Raw genomic sequence first — 23,772 nt, 5'->3', positions numbered from 1 at the left:
ACAGGACCGAGGCAGCCAACCAGCCGGGCCAACCGCCGATTGCCTCACCAGAGACCCCTGTTCGTCAAACCTCCAAGGTCCCATAACAATGCTGGACCCTCCACCAGGCAGCCCCCCCCCCCCCCCCCCCCCCCCCAGGACAGGGCGACCAAGCTCCCTCCCGGACCCCGCAGCCCTGGTGCATGAAACCCAGAGCGACCACAGGCCCCAAGAGGGTTGCCCCACCCTGTCCCAGAGCCAGGGAAGGACTGATCCCAGCCCATCATCTGCGATGACGTTTCTGACCGTGGTCGGGAATATGCAGGGGAGATCTTCTCCAGGGCCGAAGTCAGATCATCCAATCCTGTTCGGATCCTCTGAGCCACCAGAGCGGGTTAACAAAAGTCTCCATTCCTTTAGAGCAGGGGTGTCAAACTCATTTTCACTGAGGGCCACATCAACATAGCAGCTGTCCTCAAAGGGCCAGATAGAACTTATACATGCAACTAAATGTAATGAAAAATAAACGCAACTACTCCTTAATGTTAAATAACTCATTATTTACTTATTCTAACTTTTTAAAGTAACAATTGCAGTTGCATAGAAAATATATGGTTGCTTGTTTAGCATAAATCTAGCATAAATCCTTTTACATTTGATTTTGTAAGGTTAGGTTATATGGACAGTGTTTAAATCCTAATCTATAGTTGCCTAATCTGATAGTTTAAGTCAATTTCCCCCTAAATATGAATAAATACACCAATTTTTATTTTTTTATTTTAAGAAATGAAAAACTTTTATGCTCTCGAGGGCCACATAAAATGACATGGAGGGCCACATTTGGCCCCCGGGCCTTGAGTTTGACACATGTGCTTTAGAGGAAACCTTTTTTCATTACTGTTCGCCTTATCTGAGTAACACAAACTGACGTGCTTACAAACTCCCTTGCGGTAAGCACAGACACACCAGCTTCATCACACACACTCACACTCATTCCACAACACTAGTGTGTGTTTTAAAAAAGGCAGCGGGAGCAAAACTGAATTGGTTGGGATTTATTTTTTATTTTTGAAGTCACCCATCAGCATCCAAGAATTCATCAAAGTCCTCATCTTCTGTATCTGAACTAGTTTTCAGTACTTTATTCTTTTTATTTTTTCGGCTTGGATCGCTTTTTTCACAGCAAGCAGACTATTTGTTGCGTGTTGCAAGCCGTTCCCCATTGTGCATATCGCTACCGCACTGATCCGGTTCTTCTCGACATTGTGACTCACTGGGATGTTAAAGGTCAGTAACGCCTCGTCAAATGTTACAGATGTGGCTGGGCTAGAGGTGTTAGTCGGCGATCATTTTACTGCAGTATGAGCGGAAGATGAACAGCTTTTTATTGTAATCCGCTGGAAGTCGCTGCAGTACGATATCGAATGTTGACTGAAGAGAAGCTTCTCCAAGCTGATCGCTGATTGTTTTTCAGCTTCCTCCACTTGTGAACCATGGATTCATTCATCTTGAATTCTCTTGCAGCTGCTCCCATGTTCCTCCACGTAGCTGATAGCTTGCAGTTTTAACAGTGCTTCGGAGATGTTGTTAACAATGTTGTTCACGCCTACACTTCCGTCCCCCGTTCTCATGCTATCTTCTTCTACGCCCCACAACAACACATTAGGCGCACTGCCTCATAGAGCGCCCCTGCAGTTTGGAGAAAATTGCCTTTTAAGTGCGCCTAATGGTCGTGAAAATACGGTAATCAAGAATAACCCAACTCAATCACCATGTTTTCTGCCTGATTTACAAGGGAATCTGTAACCTTCAGCTGTTTAATTTTTTTGCATATCAGATTTGGGATGAGGTGGAGAAGTATGACACTGGCTGCACTCCTGGTGGAGGGAAGAATGGCTTAAGTGTGTTCTTTGATGCTGGGCTGTTATTCGAGTCCAGTACTGCATCAGGAACACCTTACAGACAAGGTAAGGTCATTATTACCGTGCTGTATTTAAAAACAATAAGTTTGTCAATGCAAATAACATACACATTTAACATACACAATTACAGCAGGAAGTTTGAACTGTTTTGTTGCTTTCTCTTGTGAACGGTTATCCTTGCAGATAAGAGGCAGTAGGCTTTTATGAATGCAAACATACAGTAGGGTAAAAAAGTATTTAGTCACCTACCAATTGTGCAAGTTCTCCCACTTAAAAAGATGAGGGAGGCCTGTAATTTTCATCATAGGCATTCCTCAGCTATGAGAGACAAAATGTGAAAAACTCACATTGTCTGATTTTTAAAAAACATAATCGTTAATTGTGGTGGAAAAAAAGGATTTGGTCACCTACAAACACACATTATTTCTGGCTCTCACAGACCTGTAACTTCTTCTGTAAGAGGATCCTCTATCCTCCACTTGTTACCTGTATTAATGGCACCTGTTTAAACCATCCATAAATCTTCCTCTGCCTGTTCACGACCGGGTCGCGGGGGCAGCAGTCTGAACAAAGATGCCCAGACTTCCCTCGTCATGGCCACTTCCTCCAGCTCCTCTGGGGGGACCCCAGTACATTCCCATGCCAGCCGAGAGAGGTAGTCTCTCCAGCATGTCCTGGGTCTTCCCGGGGCCTCCGTCCAGGAGGCATCCGGACCAGATGCCCAAGCCACCTCAATTGGCTCCTCTCGATGTGGAGAAGAAGCGGTTCTACTCCGAGCTCTTCGCGGGTGACTGAGCTTCTCAACCTATCTCTAAGGGACTGGCTAGCCACCCTACTGAGGAAGCTTATTTTGGCTGCTTGTATTTGGGACCTCGTTCCTTCGGTCATGACCTAGAGCTCATGACCATAGAAGAGTATTGGAGGAAAAATTGTGCGGTAAATTTAGAGCTTTGCCTTTTGGTACAGCTCTATCTTTACCACAACAGACCGGTACAGTGACCGCAAAGCTACAGACGCTGTCACGATCCACCAGTAAATCTCATGATCCGGTCTTCTATCACTCATGACCAAGATATTTAGACTCCTACTCCTAGGGCAGGGACATTCCACCCACTGAGAGATGGCAAACTACCTTTCTCTGGACGAGAACCATGGCGTCAGATTTTAGTGGTGCTGACCCTCATCCCAGCTGCTTCACACTTTCCAATGCACGCTGAATCTAACAGGACAACATCATCTTCAAAATGCAGAGAGGAAATCCTGTGGTCCCCAAAACAGACTCCCTCTGGCCCCCGGCTACGCCTAAAAATTCTGTCCATAAAAACCATGAAGAGCACCAGTAATAAAGTGCAGGCCTGCTGGAGTCCAACATGCACTGGGAACAGGTCTGACTTTCTGCCAGCTATGCAAACCAAGCTCTTACTCTGGTCATACAGAGTCCGGACAGCCCTCAGTAAGGCTCTCTGAACCCCTTACTCCCAAAGCACCCTCCACAGGATACCATGGAGGACGTGGTCACACGCCTTCTCCAAATCCACAAAACACAAATGGACTGAAGGAGGGAACTCCCACGAACCATCCAGCGCTGGACAGAAAAAAACATTGTTGTTGGATCCGAGGTTCGACTATTGGAAGGACTCTCCTCTTCAGTACCCTGGCATAGACTTTCCCACAGAGGCTGAGGAGTGTGATTCTGCGGTAGTTGGAACACACCCTCCAGTCCAGTCCCCTTTTTTAAAAAGAGGAACCACCACCCCCGTGTGCCAGTCCAGTGGTATAGTTCACGACTGCCATGCAATGCTGCAGAGACATGTCAGCTAAGACACTCCCAAAACATCCAGGGACTTGAGATACTCAGGGCGAACTTCATCCACTCCTGGAGTCTTGACACTGAGAAGCTCATTGACTACCTCAGTGACTTCAGCTTGGGTGATAGACAGCCATAAACAAGAGTTGTTTACAGTGCCAGCCCCTGCTGTACAATTGCATAGTTCAGAGTCAGAATCTGAATGCATTATTGTCATTGTACATAATAATACAATAAAATAGTAGCAGCCTTGGAGTGGTAAAATACTGTAAATCTAATCAAAATATGTACAAGACACAATTTAACACAAGTATGAAAAAACTAGACTAAAGTGGAGTGCAATAAAGTGCAGTAATAAATATTGTAGATGAAAAGTCAGTTATTGCACAGAAAGTCAGTTATTGCACACATACGTATCACTAGTTTAGTCATAGTGGGGTGTAGTTAGTGGAAGTATATGCTGTGCAATACTTAATATACTGTACAATTTGTAACATACTTTCTGCAATACTCATCAGGAACCACACCGTTACATATCGCTATCATATTGATATTATATTATTTATTATGTCTAAATGTAAATGGCTGGCCCGGGACCAGAGAGCCCAATTTCGTTTTATCATGTGATAAAATGACAATAAAGATTCCTGATTCCGTATGGTAATTTCCTGTGGAAAGAAGCTGTTCCTTATTCTGTTTGTCCTTGTTCTGATGGACCCGTACCTCCTGCCAGAGGGCAGCAGGTCGAATAGAGGGAGAGCAGGATGGGTGGAGTCAGCCCCTACAATTGCATGGTAAATGTTCTTCAGTGAGGGGAGAAGGCAGTTGATGATCCTCTATGCCAGTGGTTCCCAAACTGGGGCCCCCCTGCAATACCCGCGGAGGTATTGCAGGGGGGCGCGGTGGAGTTTTTTTCCTCCAGACTTTATTGACAAAAAAAATAATACAATAACAATGTGAATGTCTCAGGGGGAATTGAAATGTGTAGATATTGCAGACAAACATAAGAAATAAAACAAAAAGTATATAAATATATACATATACATATACAATGTATAGTTTTCTTCACTGTTCCTCCTCAATGACAATGCTGGAAACGGTATTCTCGAGAACAGGCGCATTTTAATGTCATACATAACAAGTTAACTACCTCGTGGCTGCCTGTCATTTCAGAGGTCTTTGATAAATAACCAGTCTGTATTCAACTTTTCACAGCTGGTTGGCTCCTTTTCCAAGCTGCCTTTTTGCATGGATCTTGGTTCAAAGTCTATTATGATGTGAGAATAAACTCCTCAGCCCAACATCAAATCACGCGAGTTCTCAGGAACTCTCGCGTTATTAGCGTTATACACAACTTCATATAACACTGTAATATAACAGTACTAAACAGCATAAAATCAAATAAAACACAATTTACACATTTTAAAAACACAATTTTCAACCAAAGGTATTTCTTCCTTTAAACCAAAAATGAACTAATTTTGTAACCTTTTCAGTGACACTTACATACAACACAAGACAAAAAGAATTATTACTTCAAAAATCTTTGGGGTTTAATAAATTTTACATTTTTCCAAAATTAAATTAGTTGGAATTGCTTTTTGGTTTTGCAGATGTTTGATAATGGTACATTACTGATTGATTTAACCCAAAAACTGCTGGAATTTAGGTTTGGAGTTTGACCATTTGGTTTTATGGAAATGGAATTTTGCCAATAATAAAAACAATTGTGTAATGAAGATACAATCTTTGTCTACTTTGACATTAAGGTAACCCAGAATAATGTCTTTATCTAAAAATGTAACAGTTTGTGTAGTTATATTTCCAATATAGTTTCCCACTTCAATCCAAAACTTATTTGTATGTCTGCAGTCCACAAACAGATGATAAATAGTTTCCTCCTGAGTTCCACAGAATGAACAAAACAGGTCCATGTCCACAACAAATCTACTCAAAGTTTTTTTGGTAGGATATATACAATGCAATATTTTGAAGGACACTTCTTTTATTTTGTTATTTAGACAGTATTTATTACTAATGGTCCAAGCATATGTCCAGTTTATGTCCACAAATTTGGACTGCCAATAAAACCTCCCAGCAGGTAAGGTTTTGGTCTGTAAATGATTTCTTATTTGTTTATTGGAAACTGAATTAACACAAATATCCACATTGTCCAAAAAAATTGTCTGGGTTCTTAATTGAGTTGTGTTCTAAATCCCTTTAAACAGTTAAAGTAGACTGGTTGGAATGGCATCTAACACTATGGCATATTCTCTGGGTGGAACAGGAATACCGAATTTTAAAAGACATTCTTCATACGTCAGAAGATGTCCATGGGAATTGAAAAGTTGTCTGATTAAAACAATATCATTGTCATACCATCTAGGAAAAAAGTGATTTATACTTGTATTGTACATTACTGTTATTCCAAATAAAACAAGTTGTTGGAGAAAAATTATGTTTATAAAGGAGTTTCCAGGCCAGCAGGGCTTGTTTGTTAAAGTTTGAAAGTTTTGTGGGCAATTCTTCAATTTTATAATTACATTTTAGCAAGAATTTAATGCCTCCCATTGTGTCAAATATATATTTGGGAAATGCATTCCAGATATTGTCTTCCTCTTTCAATAACTGACTTAACCACTTTATTTTAAAAGAGTTGTTTAAAGTTTCAAAGGTTAATACTTCCAAGCCCCCATATTTTCTGGTGTCACACAAAACCTTTTTCCTTAAGTAATGACATGTTTTCCTCCAAATAAAATCAAATAATGTTTTGTTTAATAAGTTACAGATGTGTTTTGGCATTCCTAAAGACAGAGACACATAGACAGATCTAGAGATTCCTTCATCTTTAGATAACAGAATTTTACCGTTCAGAGAAAGATTTCCCATTAACCACAAGTTATAAGGCGCGGTGGAGTTTAGAAACAAAGGATTGTATGTTTGTGTCAGTGTGGGGGGGCTCGAAAATATTCTAATCTTCAGAAAGGGGGGCCATGCAGAAAAGGTTTGGGAACCACTGCTCTATGCCATCTTTTCCACTCTGTGTAGGCTCTGCCGTTCCGCTTCAGTGCAGTGGGAAAACCACACTGTGATGGAGTAGGACAGGATACTCTCAGTGGAAGGTTACCAGCAGCTCCTGGCTTCCATTGTTCTTCCTGAGCCTTCTAAGGAAGTACAGGCGATGCTGTGCCTTCCTGATGACAGTCATGGTGTTGATGGGCCAAGTGAGATCAGCCGAGATGGTGGTGCCCCGGAGGGTGAAGCTGTGGACTCTCTACACACAGTCTCCGTTGATGTAGAGTGGTGGTGGATCTGCTCTGAGCTTCCTCAAGTCCAGGAAGATTTCCTTGGTCTTTGTGGTATTCAGGATCAGGTTATTTGCCTGACACCACCTGGACAGTTTCAGGACCTCATCTCTATGGGCTGTCTCGTCCTGACAAGAGTTCAGCCCCACCACAGTAGTGTCATCTGCAAACTTAACAGTGGTTTGGAGCTGGGAGCACAGTGAGGATGAGGTAATGGGAATTCAGACGGCAGTGGTGTGGTCTTGAAGCGCGAGAACACCTTCAGCTCATCCGCTAGTGCAGCGCTAGAGTGAGCCTTGGTGCTGGTCTGTCCCCTGAAGTTGGTCAGCTGTTGTATTTCCTGCCACACCTGCCGAGGGTTCTTGTTGGTGAGGTGGTCTGTTGGCTCTCTGGTTAGGTAGAATGGACAGACTGAACAATGTTTGTGGAAAATTAGGCCATCTTTTGACCAGTCATGATGTATATACATGCACAGGCCTCCCCCTCTGCTCTTACCTGAGCCTTCTTTGTTCCGATGGCTGCGGTGAACAGTGTGGCTAGTTAGCGTAATAGCCACCATGGGGAATCTGTAGTTGTAGCCAGGATTCCGATATAATCGGGACACAGCAGTCCCAAAAAGGGCGTTTTCCCTCCATGAGTAGTTCCTGCTCGTCCATTTTGTTGCTCAGGGATCGTGCATTGGTAAGGAACATACTCTGAAGAGGAGACCTATGGGGGTATTTCCTAAGTCTATGTAGCAGGCCTGAGTGACAGCCCCGCTCCTGCTTCCTGTTTCTCCTCCGTCTCCTGCCGGCACAGAAAACAAACCAGGGGTTTGGTCTCGCTATCTCAGTGGGAATGCCGTATGAGCGGCAAAACTCTTCAGTGACGGTTAGATGCAACATAAAACCAATGTCCAATAGCTTTTGTCGACTGTACTAACGTGTGCTGTGACCAACAAGCCGGTGTAGGTACAATATGTGTATGGCCTCCCAGATTGGTACAGGTTCTTGCTACTAGGGATAATGCAGCAATATTTGATTGACTGTATGGTTGTTTGCATGCTAACACAGTTCTTCCAAGAAATATTGATGACTTGTGCAAGGATGTCAACATTAAGACTATTTCTGAATTCCTTAATTACTCAGGGCTCGCGGGTCACAGCTCACAACTGAGTGATATTGTAAAATAATGGCTGTGTTCGAGAGCCTGTAACTAATTTTAACGTCACATTATTTTATCGGTTAGTCTGATGACGTGTAAGATGGAGATTGGTCAAGATCCGAGGTGTCCAAAGTTTTTTTGGTGAGGGTCAAATACAGAAAAAATAAGCATAACCCGGGCTGCACACAAGAGGTGACATATTGACACATGATTACTGTGTGTATTTCTAACTCACCTATAATGTAAAGAACATTGCTCTCAGTGAGAGCAGTGATGCTGTCCTTTGGATTGAAGGATGGCTGGGATGTCAGGAGAAAGTTTAGTGGTTGAGACACGAAGGACTTCACAGAGATGGCTATCAGTCATTCTGGATCTCAGTCTGCTTTCGTTCTGATTTAACAGAGAAAAGATTTGTTCACAAATGTATGTTGAGCCAAACAGGCTGATCATCCTTTTTCCGTGGCGTCTCATCAGAGGAACCTTGGCATGATCCAAACTCTGACAGAAGTCAGGGAGGGAGAGAAGCTGATATTGACTCTTCAGAGAATCATCACATTGCATTTCAATCAGCTCTAACTGCAGACTCTCCTCCACTTCTTCTGCATCCACCAGGAAGGGGGTTGAGAACAGCTTGATTTGTTTTTCAATGACAGAAAAATCTTGAAAACGCTGGTTGAATTCTGTCACGTGACATGTAAGTACAGAAGCATATTTTTCCCTTTTAGCAGAAAGGTCTGCCTTTGGAAAAACAGACTTGATTTCAGACAGCGCAGGGAAGTGGGCAGCATCAAAGCTTGGTATTTGTGTCTCAAACAGGTGGAGCTTTACACAGAAGGCTTTCATGTGCGCATACAGGTGTGACACCAGCTGTTCTTTGCCTTGTAGATTCTTGTTTAGTGTATTCAGATAAGTGAGATCAACTAAAAATGCCAGGTCTGCCAGCCACAGAGGCTCGCTCAGTTTATGAAGACGTGTCGATTTCTGATCTCGGGAAAAAAACGCTGCAGCAAAGATCCGCGGCTGAGCCAGTGCACATCAGAGTAGAGGAGTACATCCCCGTATTCAGCATCCACGTCAGATAAGAAAGCTTGAAATTCCCTGTGGTACAGTCCTCTAGCTCGAATTATGTTGACAGTTTTTACAACAGTGTTCATCACATGGCCCAGCTGGACAGTGTTAGGATGAGTGAGGCTGGACCCAGAAGCAGGACAGAGACTGGAGGATAAATGAGGTAAGAGGCTTTTATTAAGTCCTCCGTGGCGTTGGTGGGTTCTGGCGTGACAGTTCTTGGCTTGGGTGGAACTTCCTGAAGAGGCAAAGATAAAGGCAGTTAGATTTCTGCGAGCACTTAGCACAAAAGCACGAGACGTAGACTTGGCTTAGGGAGTCAGTAATCAACCACGTGAAGCAGACGGACTGATGTTGGCTGTAGGGTGGTGGTTCCTTATAAAGGCCGCAGGCTGATGAGATGATGGGTGGCAGGTGTGGAGATGAGCCCAGGATCCTAACAGGACAGTATTGACACACAGTGCTTCTTGGTGGATTATACAGTGCATGCTTACAGCCTCACCTCCGCTCTCTTGTACGTTGACGCACACCATGGATGCCATTCCTTTGTGTTCACCCGTCATGGCCGGAGCTCCATCCGTTGTTACTCCACAGAGCTTGTCCCATTTAAGCCACATCTTTTCAACTGCCTCTGACACAGCGTCAAACATATTTTCACCCGTCGTTCTGCCTTTTAGGCTCATCATATCAAGCAGCTCCTCCGTACAGCAAAAATTATCATCGACTCCCCGCAAATTTTTTTAAAGCTGTGCAATGTCTGTGGCATCTGTGCTCTCATCGCATGCTATCAAGTAAAAAATTTAAAAAGCAGAAGCTTTCTCTCTCAGCTGAAGTTTCAGGTTAACTGACAAGTCCTTGATTCTCTGCACCACTGTATTTTTGGATAAGCACACGTTGTTGAAATCCTGCACTTTTTCCGGGCACATTACTTATGTGACTTTGATGAGGCACTGCTTTATAAAATCTCAGTCTGAGAACGGTTTGCCATGCTGGGCAATAAGTCGTGCAACTTCATAGCTTGCTGCTGTGGCGTTTTCCTGTATTTTGTTAGCATGAAAAAAAACGGTTGTTGAGCTTGCTGGCTAGCTGCCATTTTGCTTGAATTTCTGTGCTCGTTTGGCACCTGTGTACAACGCATAGCTCTAATGCTGGGTCTCATAGTGTTGACGGACATTATACTCTTTCATCATGGCAACATCTTCTTTGCAAATCAAACAGACACACTTTCCGTTGATTTCTTTAAAGAAATGTTCATTTTTTCCACCGTATTTGAAATCTTCGACACTCACTATCTGGTGACTGGTGGTAAAAAATCTTCTTTGCTTAATTTTGTTTTAGTGGAGAAGCACCTTTTCTGTGACTGACTCCATCTAGTGTTGAAACTGAGAAGTGCAACACAGTTGAGCTTAAGTACCATGTGCGGGCCATATTCAATTATCTTTTCAGAATTTGCTGCGGGCTAGTAAAAACTGGCCCATAGTTTGGACACCCCTGGTCTAGATAAATTAAGGCAGGGCCATAGAAGAAGATATTGCCAGTTACGTTGTAAACAAACCTCTGACAAAGAGCGAGAATAACTTCTAAACTGGCTTTTATTATTGTTATGATTCTTATTAAGTGCATGTGCGTGCACGTATAGTTTTTTAATCAGTTTTTTAATAAGTCAAAGTAGAAAGAAATTGAGTAACATAAACTTTTTTCAACTTTTTGTTGTTTTTGAGAACATAGGTCAATTGAAGACATTTTCTTATATTTGAGCATAAAGGCGTTTTCCATTGTCAGAGTTAAATAGACAAGATAGTAAGAATTTGATCAAAATTGCCATTTGTCAGCTTTTTGGTGTATTTGAGCACAAAGGTCTTTAAAAGACACTTTCTGATTTTAGAGCAAAAAGTGTTTTTCAATGTCAAAGTAACTGTAAAAGTCAAAATAGCAAGAACTTATTCAAAATTGCCTTTTTTCAACTTTTTGGGTTTTTGAGCACAAAAGTCAATCGAAGATACATTTTTTTGATCAAAAAAGTTTTTTGCGGTGTCAGAGTTAGATAAAAAAGTCAAAGTAAAAGTAATTTGAGCACGAATGCCTTTTTTTCCGTCTTTTTGGTGTTTTTGAGCACAAATGTAATTTAAAGGCATGTTTTCTCATTTGTGAGCATAGAAGCATTTTCCATCGTCAAATATAAAAATGTGACCAGTGCTTTTTTTGGGCCAAACTGACACGGAAGAAGGGTTAGGATTAGGTTAATACATGCTAACAACATTTAGCAGTGGATGAACTTAAACTGGAATAACCATCACCCTTTAATTGTCTAGACCCAACTGGTAACACAAATTCACATGATTGTTTGAATGGTTTCTCAGGACTGTTCATTAGAAAGCCGCCTCCGCCCACCCCAAAGACACTCCTTTGCTTGTAGTTACAAATCTCCCTAGCCCTTGTGCTATCCTGTGGGGTCAAAATGACCACTGATGTGTTATCCCTACCATGACAAAGGTAGATAAGGTGATGAGGATCTTGTGTAATCCATGGACACCAATGAAGATCACAAATCATTGAAGAAAAAAAGGTTAAACACACTGTTTTGTGGGGTTCAGATGACCCCTACTCCCAGTGTTAAAGTGCCTAGGATAGCACAAGGGTCAGAGACATGGGTGTCCTGAGTTTCGCCCCCAACAACAAATCATCCTCCCCCTGCATGCAAATACGAAGCTACCAGTCCAGCTGCTCTGTTCAGTGACATGCATATGCAATGTATGCGCGTGCAGGATTGCAAAACTGTACGAGCACAATTGATTAATCCGTGCACACGGCTTACCCTTCCGTACGCACGGTTTATCTTATTATTTTTCTTTTTAACCTCTGGAACCTGGAGGGCTTAGTAACATTTGGACAGCTATGTGAAAGAGCCTTTCACACAGAGGGGAATCGGTGACGTATCTTCACTGATTCCCTTCTTTGATTGTGTTTTGACATCTTAGGACTTTTAAGCTTCTTTTTTCCCATCTGTTTCTATTCTGTTCGTTTCAGAAAAGAAATGTGCAGCACCGTCCAGGAGAAGGCGGGCCTCAACCATCATGGATGTCAGAACCACATTATGTGAGAAGTGAAGCAAATATCAGTGCATACAATGTCATTTCAATTCTTACAGAAGAAAGACAGTTTCTCTACTTTATTTACAATATTTTTCTCCTAATTGTTTCCATCTAAACTTCTCATTGTGGTTAGTGAGTCAGTATAAGGAAGATCTACAGCGGGAATGTTGTTTGGACGGCATGAAGGACTCCCCAGTTTCATACACATGTGAGCGTCGCTCTGAGTACATTATGGATGGTGGTCAGGCTTGTGTCGATGCTTTTGTCACCTGCTGCAAAGAAATGGAAAAACAACAGCTTGAAAAGAAAGAGGAGAGCCTGCAGCTGGCCCGCAGTAAGTTTCTGCATCAACAAAACTGACTGTTCGCATGGAAACAAACACCTCAAAGTTTCTTTCTGTGTTACGTGGTGGCTGTGGGCCGGCGGTAGGGAAGTGGAAGGGCAGTCAACCCCTGATTGGAAGACTGCAGGTTAAGAGCAGCACAAGAGTGGGTGGGTGTGTGAGTGCGTGTTCAGGGTGTGTTGTTCTGTTCGTTGGAACACAGAGGCTGTTTCTATTATTAACCCGCTCTGAGGGTCAGAACGGGGAAGTGAACCCTGAAGGAAGATCCACCTTCTACGGTCAGAAACGTCATTGCTGTTCAGGTTCAACAGCAATTAGGTGACAGAGGCGACAATGCGCATGTCCATAGTATCAGCATGGCTAATACAGACTAGAGGTAAGATCTTAAACCCTAACCTGACCCAAATTCGGGTCGGGTCGGGCACTAAATGACAGTCATTACGTTCAGGTCGGGCCGGCTTCTCTCTCGCTGACTTTTTAAATAAATATATTGTACAGTAGACCCTTGTTTTTCGCAGGGGTTACGTTCCAAAAAGAACCCGTGATAGGCAAAATCCGTGAAGTAGAAACCTCTCTTTTTTTCAATTATTATACAATTAAATACTCTAATATACATTGAAAAGAATGAACAAACCATTTTACAGGCTCAAGCATTTGTTTCACAAATAAAAGTACTTTAGAAACGTTTTTTCAACAAATAACTTCTGTACTTTACTGTCAAATAATAATTTGAATCATCAATGTGAACAGAAGGCTTCAAATCGCGGAGATTAGCCCCGCCCACCGCGACCCGAGTAATTGGATTCAACGGGAGAAAATATAAAATGATTATGAAAAAGATACAAAGTACAGTGGGACAAATAGTGACTCAGGTGTATTTACTGCTCTACAGACTGAGCCGCTGCATCCTGACTCCGCTCTGCAGTGTTTTCTTCTTTTGAAGCCCGCGGTGCAGCTGTGTTTGTTCGGGAGAAGAACATAGTGATAGGCAGTTGTTGTCGCTCTTATTTCTATGGGTTTTAGAAGAACTGGAAATTGCAAGAGAATTTGCACGTATACGTGTTGTAAATTTGGCAAGCTGTTTTACATACGTGTACATATTAAACTGCAACGTTTTTGACGCACAGGTAGAGAAGAAGCGGAGTGACTTTTTTAGCCAATCAGAATGCAGAACACGATGCACGATGCAAATCCGTGAAGTAGCGAAACCGTGAAAAGCAAACCGTGTTATAGCGAGGGATCACTAATGGCTACAAAGAGGCTCCTTAGGCGGGCGGTTGTCAAACTTCACTTTATTAATCCTGTATGTCAGAACGGTTACCGCACGAACCGAAAGGCACAGCCAGCTTCTTTTTACTCAGAGGGAGAACGTTCACCGAACGCACACAGACCCACACACACACACAGGTAGACCCCGCCCCCTCCCCCCAGTCACCAGCCCCCCGTTGATTGATATACACTGTGGTCCAGCTCTGCGCACGTGTCGTGAATGTAATCTTCCCTCCGCAAGCCCGCATCTATTTTGTTAAGGTATCCCCGATATGGAGCAGCAATAAGTCAAGGATAAAATTAAGACAGGGGAACTGAAAAGGCAAACGCGCGCCGCTGCGGCTGCAGCATTTCTCCGCGTAATGAAGCGAGTGCGCATCAAGATCTCTCTTTCACTGTCTTTGTCTGGCCTCTTATTCTGTGTTCCAGCATTATTTCGTTGTGCAAATGCATTTGTCATGTAGGGAGGAACCTATGCGCAGCGCTTCCAGCGGAACTCTATGCCACAACAGCGAGCTTATACGCGCGCGGCTGCAGCGACCACTCTCTGTTAGAAAGAAAATGACTTTCATGATCATAAAAATATGTAGATTATTTTACCTTTAAGAAATCTGGTGTTTTTTTCTGCCAAAAATACTATGGGATAAATTGAAATTTCGGGTTTGCTTTGGGCTAGGGCTTTAATGCCCGCGGGCCTGTGTCGGGTCGGGCTGGATTTTTTAGGCCCGACTTTACCTCTAATACAGACGCGAGGGACCCCCCCCCCCACCCCCATCTCCTTACACTCTACTGTGTGGGAACACTTTGGCTTTGTTGTCGGCATCAATGAAAGAAAAAGACAATTGGATAAGTCGAATGCTGCGTGTTGGCATTGTTATACAAAGATAGCGTATGCCACAGTAAATACAGAAATAGATAGATAAAAACTTTATTAATCTCCCAAGGGAGAAATGTAGGTGTCCGGCAGCAAAGCACACACAATAAATAACAATAAAATAATAGTTCATAAAATAGCGGTTCATATCAGGCAGATTTGTTAAACAGCCGTTCCAAAGTGAAACGTATCGAACCGAGCCCTATGAAACTCTGAATCAAACCGAATTGAGATTTTCATTACACCCCTATTATATAAGTGTGCATCGTTTATCATTCCAGGTGAGACAGATGACAGCTACATGGACAGCAATGAAATTGTTACTCGCAGCAATTTCCCGGAAAGTTGGCTGTGGACTGACATTATTTTGCCACAATGTCCCGAAAATACACCCAACTGGTGAGTCTACAGTAAAGGCTGTTCTGCTGAAGGGACACGCCACCATTTACCTGTGACCGCCCCCCCCCCCCCCCCCCCCCCCCTTGCCAGCTGTCTCTAAAAGTGCCCCCAACTTTTTTGTGCTCAAGTGACTCCACTTCATTTGTGAAAAATGTTCCTCTGCCTGATTCCATCACAACCTGGGAGTTCACCGGCATTAGCCTCTCAAGAACTCATGGTTAGTGGATAGTCAGCTCATCTTTGCATTATATGACCCCTGCACCATGACCACTTCTGTAAACGTTTGATTCCCATGGTCTTTATTGAAGGCATCTGTGTGGGAGAGTCCTTGGAGGTGATTGTTCGCAAAGATTTCTTCATAGACCTCCGGCTGCCGTACTCAGCTGTCCGCGGAGAGCAGCTGGAAGTGAAAGCCATTCTACACAACTACAGGCCAGAGCTCATAACCGTAAGACCAGCAAAGCAGGATTATGACTGAAACTTAGACATGAGAGGTATAGAAATGCGTGATTAGCCAATGACACATTTGAATATCTGTAACTGTGGACTCCAAGCTGCTTGTTGTGGACTGAGGAGTAAGCAATGATTGTGAATGTTAACACAAAACCAAAAATGTCACTTCATTCTACCATTAGTCTATGTTTGTTGATAGAGTCAAAATTTTCTCCACCATTTTGTCTTTTTTCAGGTTCGTATAGATCTACTTGAGGTAAAGGACATGTGCAGTGCAGCTTCTAAACGTGGGAAATATCGACAAGAGGTGAACATTGGCGCCATGTCCACAAGATCTGTTCCCTTCATCATTATTCCCATGAAGGAGGGGACTCTTCCCATCGAGGTCAAAGCTGCAGTCAAAAACAAATACATGAGTGATGGAGTAAAGAAAGACCTGCGGGTGGTTGTAAGTCAATCTATTGGTTTTTTTTTTTTAACAGGACCCAAGTCCAGCCTGGCTCATTGTACAAAAAGAGCACAGCTGTGATTCACACTGTAGTTTTGTTTTTTGTTTTTTTTTTTAATAAAAAGCTAATGCATGACATTAACCAAATCTTAAAAAAAAGTTTCTAAGGCTTTACTAAAAATAACTATTCCGACAGATACAAAGAAAACTAGCTTCAGAGACCAGTATGCAGTGCCAAAAATAAGATTATTGTCTATTATTTTCTTCCTCAGGCTCCAGGTGTTCTTGTTAAAACTGCAAAAACTGTAACCTTGGATCCAGCTCATAAGGGAAAAAGTGAGTCCTATATTTGATTTTTGCATGAATTGAAGTTACTTTTTAAACATTGCAATAAGTGTCTCTGTAGAATCCTGTATTCCATAACTGCACCACTGTGTTTTTTTTAGACGGTGAACAAGTGGAAGTTCTGAACAGCAACATTCCTGAAAGTAATATGATTCCAAACTCACCTACAAGTACTTTTATCTCAGTGACAGGTCAGTTTTCATCCTCAAACTGAGCTCTGCATGGTTGCTGGTGATTATATCAACTCTGGTTTGTCATTTTGCACGCAGGCCGAGAACAAGTTTCTGGTCTGGTGGAAAATGCCATCAGTGGAACGTCTGTAGGTACTCTGATTCAGCAGCCCTCTGGTTGTGGAGAGCAGAACATGATGAGCATGACCCTACCTGTCATTGCAACCAGATATTTGGACAAAACCAACCAATGGGAAGCTGTCGGCTTTCAGAAACGGGCTGAGGCCCTTCAGCACATAAAAACAGGTAAGATGAAAGTTCTGGGTTCAAAAGCTTTGGTTGTATGCAAAGGGAAGTCATTGGTCATTCTCCAACAAACATCTGTTTTTCTTTACAGGCTACAACAACGAGCTAGCCTACCTAAAAAACGACGGTTCTTTTGCTGTATGGGCTGATTATGATAGTAGCTCCTGGTGAGGTCATCAATATTATCCATCCTTCCATTCATTCATCTAGCCATCATCCATCTTAGTGCTGTCATGCGGTTAATTTCAACTGTTACTTTTACACCACCAAGGGATTTTTTCCAGTTCAGAAAAAAAGAACAAAACATCAGGTCCAGAGTGGTCTAATTTAAACATGTAAAAAAAGGGAATTGTTTTTTAACAATTAAAAAAACATGTTCCACAACTGCCACAACTTCCTATTAATAACATAAAACCTATGGGGACATAAGAAATTTCACAGTTTCCTATCTGATGTGTTCAGCCCTTTGCCTTCCACCTGAACTTTATCATCCTGAACACCTCGTCTGGCTTTATTCCTTACATGATAGATAGATATTTTATGTTGGGGAATACAATAATAGCTATACCGTAAATTCCGGACTACAAAGCGCACCCGATTACAAGCCGCACCCACCCATATCCACGTGTTTGACTGCTTTTATACATACACAAGCCGCGTCAGAGTACAAGCCGTGCATGTGTTAGGCGATATTGTCATCCTGACAGATCACGCCCAGCATCCCAGTGTGAGTGCAATTCATTAGCACATTGTGGGTGGTGCCAGTTTTGCCTCTGGGTCACGTATTTGAGTGTATCGTCATCTGTCAAACAGCATGGACCTATATTCTGTTCACAAGTCCCTCAGTTATGGTGTTTTTATTTCATTTTTTTTTTACTTATTGACAATCTAGGTATCTAACATAAAATTACAAACAGTAACCATATAATCAACATTACATCCCTCAGTTATGATGAGGAAATTTACATCTGCGATTCCCCATTTCCCATGAGTCTTAGGGGCTAAAGGCGGGGCCAACGCCCGGCTCGCCATTCTGTTGTACGTGTTTAAGAATTAGCAAGTAGCAGCAGTGCATGGAGGGGTGAACGGGTACAGCTCTCCTTCCGCTTGTGTCGCAGCAGCGTTATGGGAGTAACAGGACTGGTTAGAAAACACAACGGTAAAATAAAGCAGCGGCGACTGAAAAGCGCGCGCCTCAGCGCGATACGCGCGCCTCAGTGTGGCGCGTGCGTCAGAATTCAGAAGCCTCTGCACTCCGCGGACGCCTCTGCGCTCCGCTCCCGCCCCGCGCGCTCCTTGTTTCCCCTACCTATCTACTCCGACACCTCTGGCCAGGGCAGCTTCAAGGAGGAGCACTTCGTGCCCGTTGCGCCGGTGGATGGAGCAAATCGTTTCTGTGCAAAGCAATCGGACTTAATACTGTACGTTTTGTGTATGAGGGGCGGATGCGTTGTTACGTGTGGGAGCCTTCAGACTGCCATCGGCCCCGCAGCTCAATCAGCAGGAGAAGATGTCTCCAGCTCACACGGAGGCTGTGAGTTTTTCAAAGCAAAATTCCGCTTTTACGGTTTCCTTAGAAAGGACATGGAGTGAGCTTCTGGAATTTACAGAAGTGTAAATTCCAAACCCGTTGGTGACGGTGGACTTTTTTATGCTGCTTTTAACGATTGCATTTACGGTTTCTAAGGAAACCGTAAATGGAGTGTAAATTCACTCCATGCGCTGTTCTCTCCGTCACGCAGCAAACCGGCTTTTCCAAACCCGTTGGTGACGGTGGACTTTTTTATGCTGCTTTTAACGATTGCTTTTAACTTGAAAGCTTCATCATAATGTAGCGGCGATCACGTGCACGTTGGGTCTAATTGCCCCAAAGGATTCTGGGATGCGGCCGGGCATGCGTGTTTCGTTTTGTTGAACCATGACTGAAGTGTCTAAGACCTGAAGTCAAGTCCATGCTGTTTGGCTGCTAAGATGTGTGTTGAATAAAAAATGCCTTGTCCTTGGTGTTAGATAGAGAATTCAAACTATTCACTGAGTTCGAAAGAACGTACATGGCGGCCGCCAATTAAATCCATAAATTAGCCGCGTCACTGAATAAGCCGCAAGGCTGTAAGCGCAGGAAAAAAGTAGCGGCTTGTAGTCCGGAAATTACGGTAGTTTAAAAGTGGCATTAACGCAGTGTTGTTGTTTGACGTAAAATAAGTGTGAACAATTTTCAAACATGACAATAAACTACCACAAGCCCCAAAATAAAGTATATAAAAAAAAATCCACCTTCTTTTAAAATGTTTTTTTAAAAATATGAGTGCAACGGAACAAATCAACGATGCCAGCAATCGTGCAGCGACAGGGGAAAAGAATTCTGAAAATGTAACAAATGTGAAAACAGTGATCTAAACTGAAAAACAAAACAAAAACTAAATTCTAAAAAATGGCTGAATATTTATTTATTTTGTTAATGGAAATGGTAAAGGCGGGATAGTGGCCCTCGAAGTGTGCATAATCTGAAAATAATTAATCAGCGGTTGCTTTCTCTCTCTCTACATCACAGCAACCCTTTCAGACCATTATTTGTTTATCTGCAAAAACTACAAAGTTAACTTTGTTAAATGTTCATTCTAGCAAGCCTCAAACATGCAGGCTTTGGTAATACAGTTTTAGAATAAGGTAGTTAGGTTTTGTGCTTAGCACACTCAGCCTTGATGGTTTCTGTGAAACTGAACCACTGCATTGTCTTCTTTATTCCACAAGGTTAACAGCCTATGTTGTCAAAGTGTTTTCCATGGCCAACAACCTGGTGGCCATCAAAAAGGAACACATTTGTGATGCTGTGAAGTTCCTGATACTCAGAGCTCAGCAGCCAGATGGCTTGTTCACAGAAACTGGAAAAATTATCCATGGAGAGATGATTGTAAGTGAAACCACTGATCTTCAAGTGTTTCATGTCCAAGATTCCAACATAGAATAATTTAAGACTGCTTATATTTGTGTGCACTCCAGGGTGATGTTCGTGGCTCTGACTCTGATGCCTCTATGACAGCGTTCTGCCTTATTGCCATGCAGGAGTCACGCTCCCTCTGTTCAGCCACTGTCAATGTAGGTTTCTGATAATAAATCTAAATATATATATTTTTCATTCTTCCTCAGCAAATTGGAGTTGATTTTTCTTAAAAGTGTTTGCATAATAGCAAATGTGGGATCATCTACCCTAATTAAGTACAGTAAGTTGTCAGTAAAGGCTTTCATTTATGCAAGTGGCATAACCTTGAGGTTGAGTTATAGCAGTGGTTCTCAAACTGTGGGGCACGCCTTCCTGGAGGGGCGCAGAGGCATCTCAGTGGGGGCTTGATTCACCTGGTGGGACAAGGCTGGAAAGGGGGGGGGGGACTAATGTTTGGAGGTTTTTTTCACAGCGAAACATTAAAAAACGCACTTCCTACATATCCGTGGGTCCAATGTCACTTACTAACCCAATCCTAACTGTGACATTTGAAGACGTAATTTTTGTTGTTAATGGCATATTTAACATCTTAAAAGAACGCCCCCTGGACATTGTCGCATTTCGCACATGCAACCGGTACGAATTGAATACCTACCCCTGCCTTTCTTTGCGACTGTGATCAGATTTGTTGTAGAATGGAAAAAAAAGCATGTGTTGTGGGATGTTTCTGTGTGTGTGCTGAAACACACACACGTTGAGGGAAAAGAGCGCGTCTGAGTATGTGGAGGGCATACATGTGGAGTCAGTCTCATTTTTTGAGTAAAGAGAAAAAGTTTTTTAAAAAAAAGTTAATCGTAAAGAACTGAGACTGGTTCTTTTGTTGACCCGCTCTGGAGGCTCTGGGGGTTCGAACGGGGAGGTGAACCCTGAAGGAAGATCAGCTTTCGGCCCTGAAGAAGATTTCCCCTCGGTCTTCCGACCACTATCAGAGAACAAAGCAGGAAAGGTTCGACACATGTATAATAGCTGTAATGTCCTCCCCCTCAAGGAGGCATGCCCCACAGTTTGAGAACATGCAATCATTCACTTTGTACATGTCTTCCCTGTGAGGATTCTTTCTTAAATATTTCCCAGACAGTGCTCGTTGCTACTGGCTGAGAGATCCATTTAACGCAGCAGCAGCTGCTGATTTGAGCTCTGCTGAGGAGGATCAGTTCATTGAAATCATGTCAGACTCCACCCTGAAGATGAGGTCTACAGCACAGACACTCACTGAATTCTGCTGGGTGTGGAGAGGGAGCATCCACTCATAGGGCAAATGGCTGTGAGCATTCTGCTTCCATTCTATGTCCTTTATTTGGGAGATCAGCTTTTCTGCTGTTGCCCCTTTGAAAACAAAGAACAGAGCTAGGATTAATATTGAGCATGACTTAAGAGTTGCAGTAACAAACCTGCAACCTTGTTTGGAAAAGATGTATATCATAAAAGCAGGCACAATGCAGCCATTAACACAACTTTTTGTTTCCTTTTACACATAGGTTCAATGTTATTGTTCTTACAAAGTGAATGATCCTTTATTCAATTATTTTCTGGTCTCTAGCAGCAGGAATGTTTAAGATTTTGATATGACATTGAAGTTTACAATATTTGGCTTATTTTGTCACAGTTTTTTTTCGTGGTGGTGGGGAGGGGGGGGGGGGGGGTGAACATTTTTTCGATTAACCTGTGAAGCATGTTTTTGAATGGTGGGAGGAAGCCGGAGTACCCGGAGAAAACTCACACATGCACGGGAAGAACATGCAAACTCCACATAGAAAGGTCCCCCGTTAATGCTCTGTTTCAGGTCCCCCAGCCGGGACTTGAACCAGGGGCCTTTTGCTGTGAGGCATGCACTCAAACAATCTTCCAAAAGATACAGCCACACTTTGGAGCTTTTTGCCTGTGGTCGGTTTCTATCCCGTGTGTTTGTTATCACTTGTCAGTCAGTGGAGGAAGACATGCAGCTGAGTGAGAATGTATGCACTGGAGTAGTGAGGAAAGGGGAGAGATGGCCACACTAGAACAAAGTAGTGTAGGCCAGGTCTGCGCCACTATGGCGGTACTGTTAAAAATACTGTTAGGGCTAAAACATAATAGTCCGATAAAAGTTGATGACGTGGCAATGGTACCATTGTAGTAGTGCCATTGTCTCATTCATCCAGGTTGGTTCCATTGTAGAATAAACCTGAGACCACCATTCTTATTAAGAGAAGGTTTATCCTTCTTGACAAAGATGGCTTCTTTCACTCCTCGCTCAAACCATCCTTTCTCTCTGGCAAGAATTCAGACTTTAGTGTCCTCGAACGAGTGGTTTGTGGCCTTCAGGTGGAGATGCACTGCAGACTCAGGTCCACTTGGGTTGGCTCTGCGATGTTAGTAAAGCCGCTTGTGTCTACACAAGCGGCTTTACTCTCAGGTTTATTCTTCCATCCATCAACGGCAGTGTTTTGAAACCTAAACAACCCAAACCAGATCCACCTGAGTCGTTAACAGCTGAAAGAGATGACCAGTTTGGGGAAGGAGTCACTGGCTCCCCAACCCCAAGCTGAGGACAAAGGACTCTTAACAACCCGAAATCATGTAGGCTAAGTTGACAATACCATCCAGTTTCAGGTCTGACTCCTCCCCCATGAGCACATATATACCAGCTCTTCGACCAGCTAATTCAGAATTGACAAAGCCTCTTGGATAAGAGGTGAAACGTCTTCTAACTTTAAAACCAAGTCTAGATGACATCCTCTAAACCAGGGGTGTCAAACTCATTTTCACTGAGGGCCACATCAGCATAGTGGTGGTCCTCAAAGGGCCAGATATAACTTATACATGTAACTAAATGCAATGAAACATAAAATGTAACTACTACTTAATGTTAAATAACTCATTATTTATTTATTACAACTTTTTAAAGTGACAAAACAGTTGCATAAAAAAACATACGTTTGCTTGTAACTCTAACATAAATCCTTTAAAATTTGATTCTGTCAGGTTAGATTATATGAACAGTGTTTAAGTCCTAATGTATAGTTGCCCAAACCGATATTTCAAGTCAGATTCCCCCTAGATATGAATAAATACACACCAATTTTTACTTTTTATTCTAAGAAATTAAAAACTTTCATGGCCTCAAGGGCCACATCAAATGACATGATGGGCCACATTTGGCCTGCGGGCCTTGAGTTTGACACATGTGCCCTAAACCTACTACAAGGGAACCAACCGGGATGAATGAGAGTCTTCATAGACGTGGCAATGGTATCAAAAAAAAAAAACGGATTGTAATACCCATTCCTAGTGTGTTGTGAGGAGTTTTGGAGCCTTAAAAAATATAGATGACTGTAAAAAAATAAAGATGACTCCTGTATGAAAGTAATAATGTGTCTAAATGGACGAGCTTGTAGATTTAATGTGAGAACCTGTAATATAAAATATGAAAACTTGTGCACCAAAAATCTGCATCAAGGTGTAAAAATCTTCTATTGTAAAGTTTGATAAACAAAATTAGAACTGACAAATTCCGATTTTCATGTGTTCATTTAGAGTTACAACCTCAAATCTGTGATTATAACTGCTCAAATGTGCTTCTGCCTGAGCATGAATCTGCTGGCACAGATCACAAGTGTACGGTGGCCTACAGGGCTCACACTACATACAAAAGAAACAGTACAACGACACATGAGTGCCATTCGAGGTAGAAGGAGGATTATTAAATATCATTTTCATAACTCTTTGTATTGCTAAAAAAAACATTTTAATAAATTGGAAAAGCAAGAAAAACATAAAGATAACCCAATACAGAAATCTGCTGTTTGATCATATCAGCTTGCAAAAAATGTCAGCCCAAAGTTCAAGTAACTTGAAATAATTCAGTC

General features: G+C 42.6%; 1 protein-coding gene across 2 annotated transcripts in view; it reads left to right on the top strand.

Moving 5' to 3' along the window:
* LOC110015899 (complement C3) overlaps positions 1-23,772 on the top strand; it is a 93,340-nt gene that overhangs the window by 31,664 nt on the left and 37,904 nt on the right. For both annotated transcript variants that reach the window (XM_023959442.1, XM_023959440.1), the window contains exons 16-28: positions 1,817-1,946; positions 12,252-12,320; positions 12,450-12,650; positions 15,084-15,201; positions 15,330-15,418; positions 15,510-15,649; positions 15,890-16,102; positions 16,375-16,438; positions 16,549-16,638; positions 16,717-16,923; positions 17,015-17,090; positions 19,675-19,834; positions 19,924-20,019. In XM_023959442.1, coding sequence (XP_023815210.1) covers positions 1,817-1,946; positions 12,252-12,320; positions 12,450-12,650; positions 15,084-15,201; positions 15,330-15,418; positions 15,510-15,649; positions 15,890-16,102; positions 16,375-16,438; positions 16,549-16,638; positions 16,717-16,923; positions 17,015-17,090; positions 19,675-19,834; positions 19,924-20,019 — 1,653 coding nt within the window. The remainder of the gene's footprint in view (positions 1-1,816; positions 1,947-12,251; positions 12,321-12,449; positions 12,651-15,083; positions 15,202-15,329; positions 15,419-15,509; positions 15,650-15,889; positions 16,103-16,374; positions 16,439-16,548; positions 16,639-16,716; positions 16,924-17,014; positions 17,091-19,674; positions 19,835-19,923; positions 20,020-23,772) is intronic.

The sequence above is a fragment of the Oryzias latipes genome, chromosome 1, assembly GCF_002234675.1.
Source record: "Oryzias latipes chromosome 1, ASM223467v1".
NCBI lineage: Eukaryota > Metazoa > Chordata > Actinopteri > Beloniformes > Adrianichthyidae > Oryzias > Oryzias latipes.
Note: the sequence above shows the minus strand (reverse complement) of the source record. Positions and strands in the feature narration are given on the sequence as shown.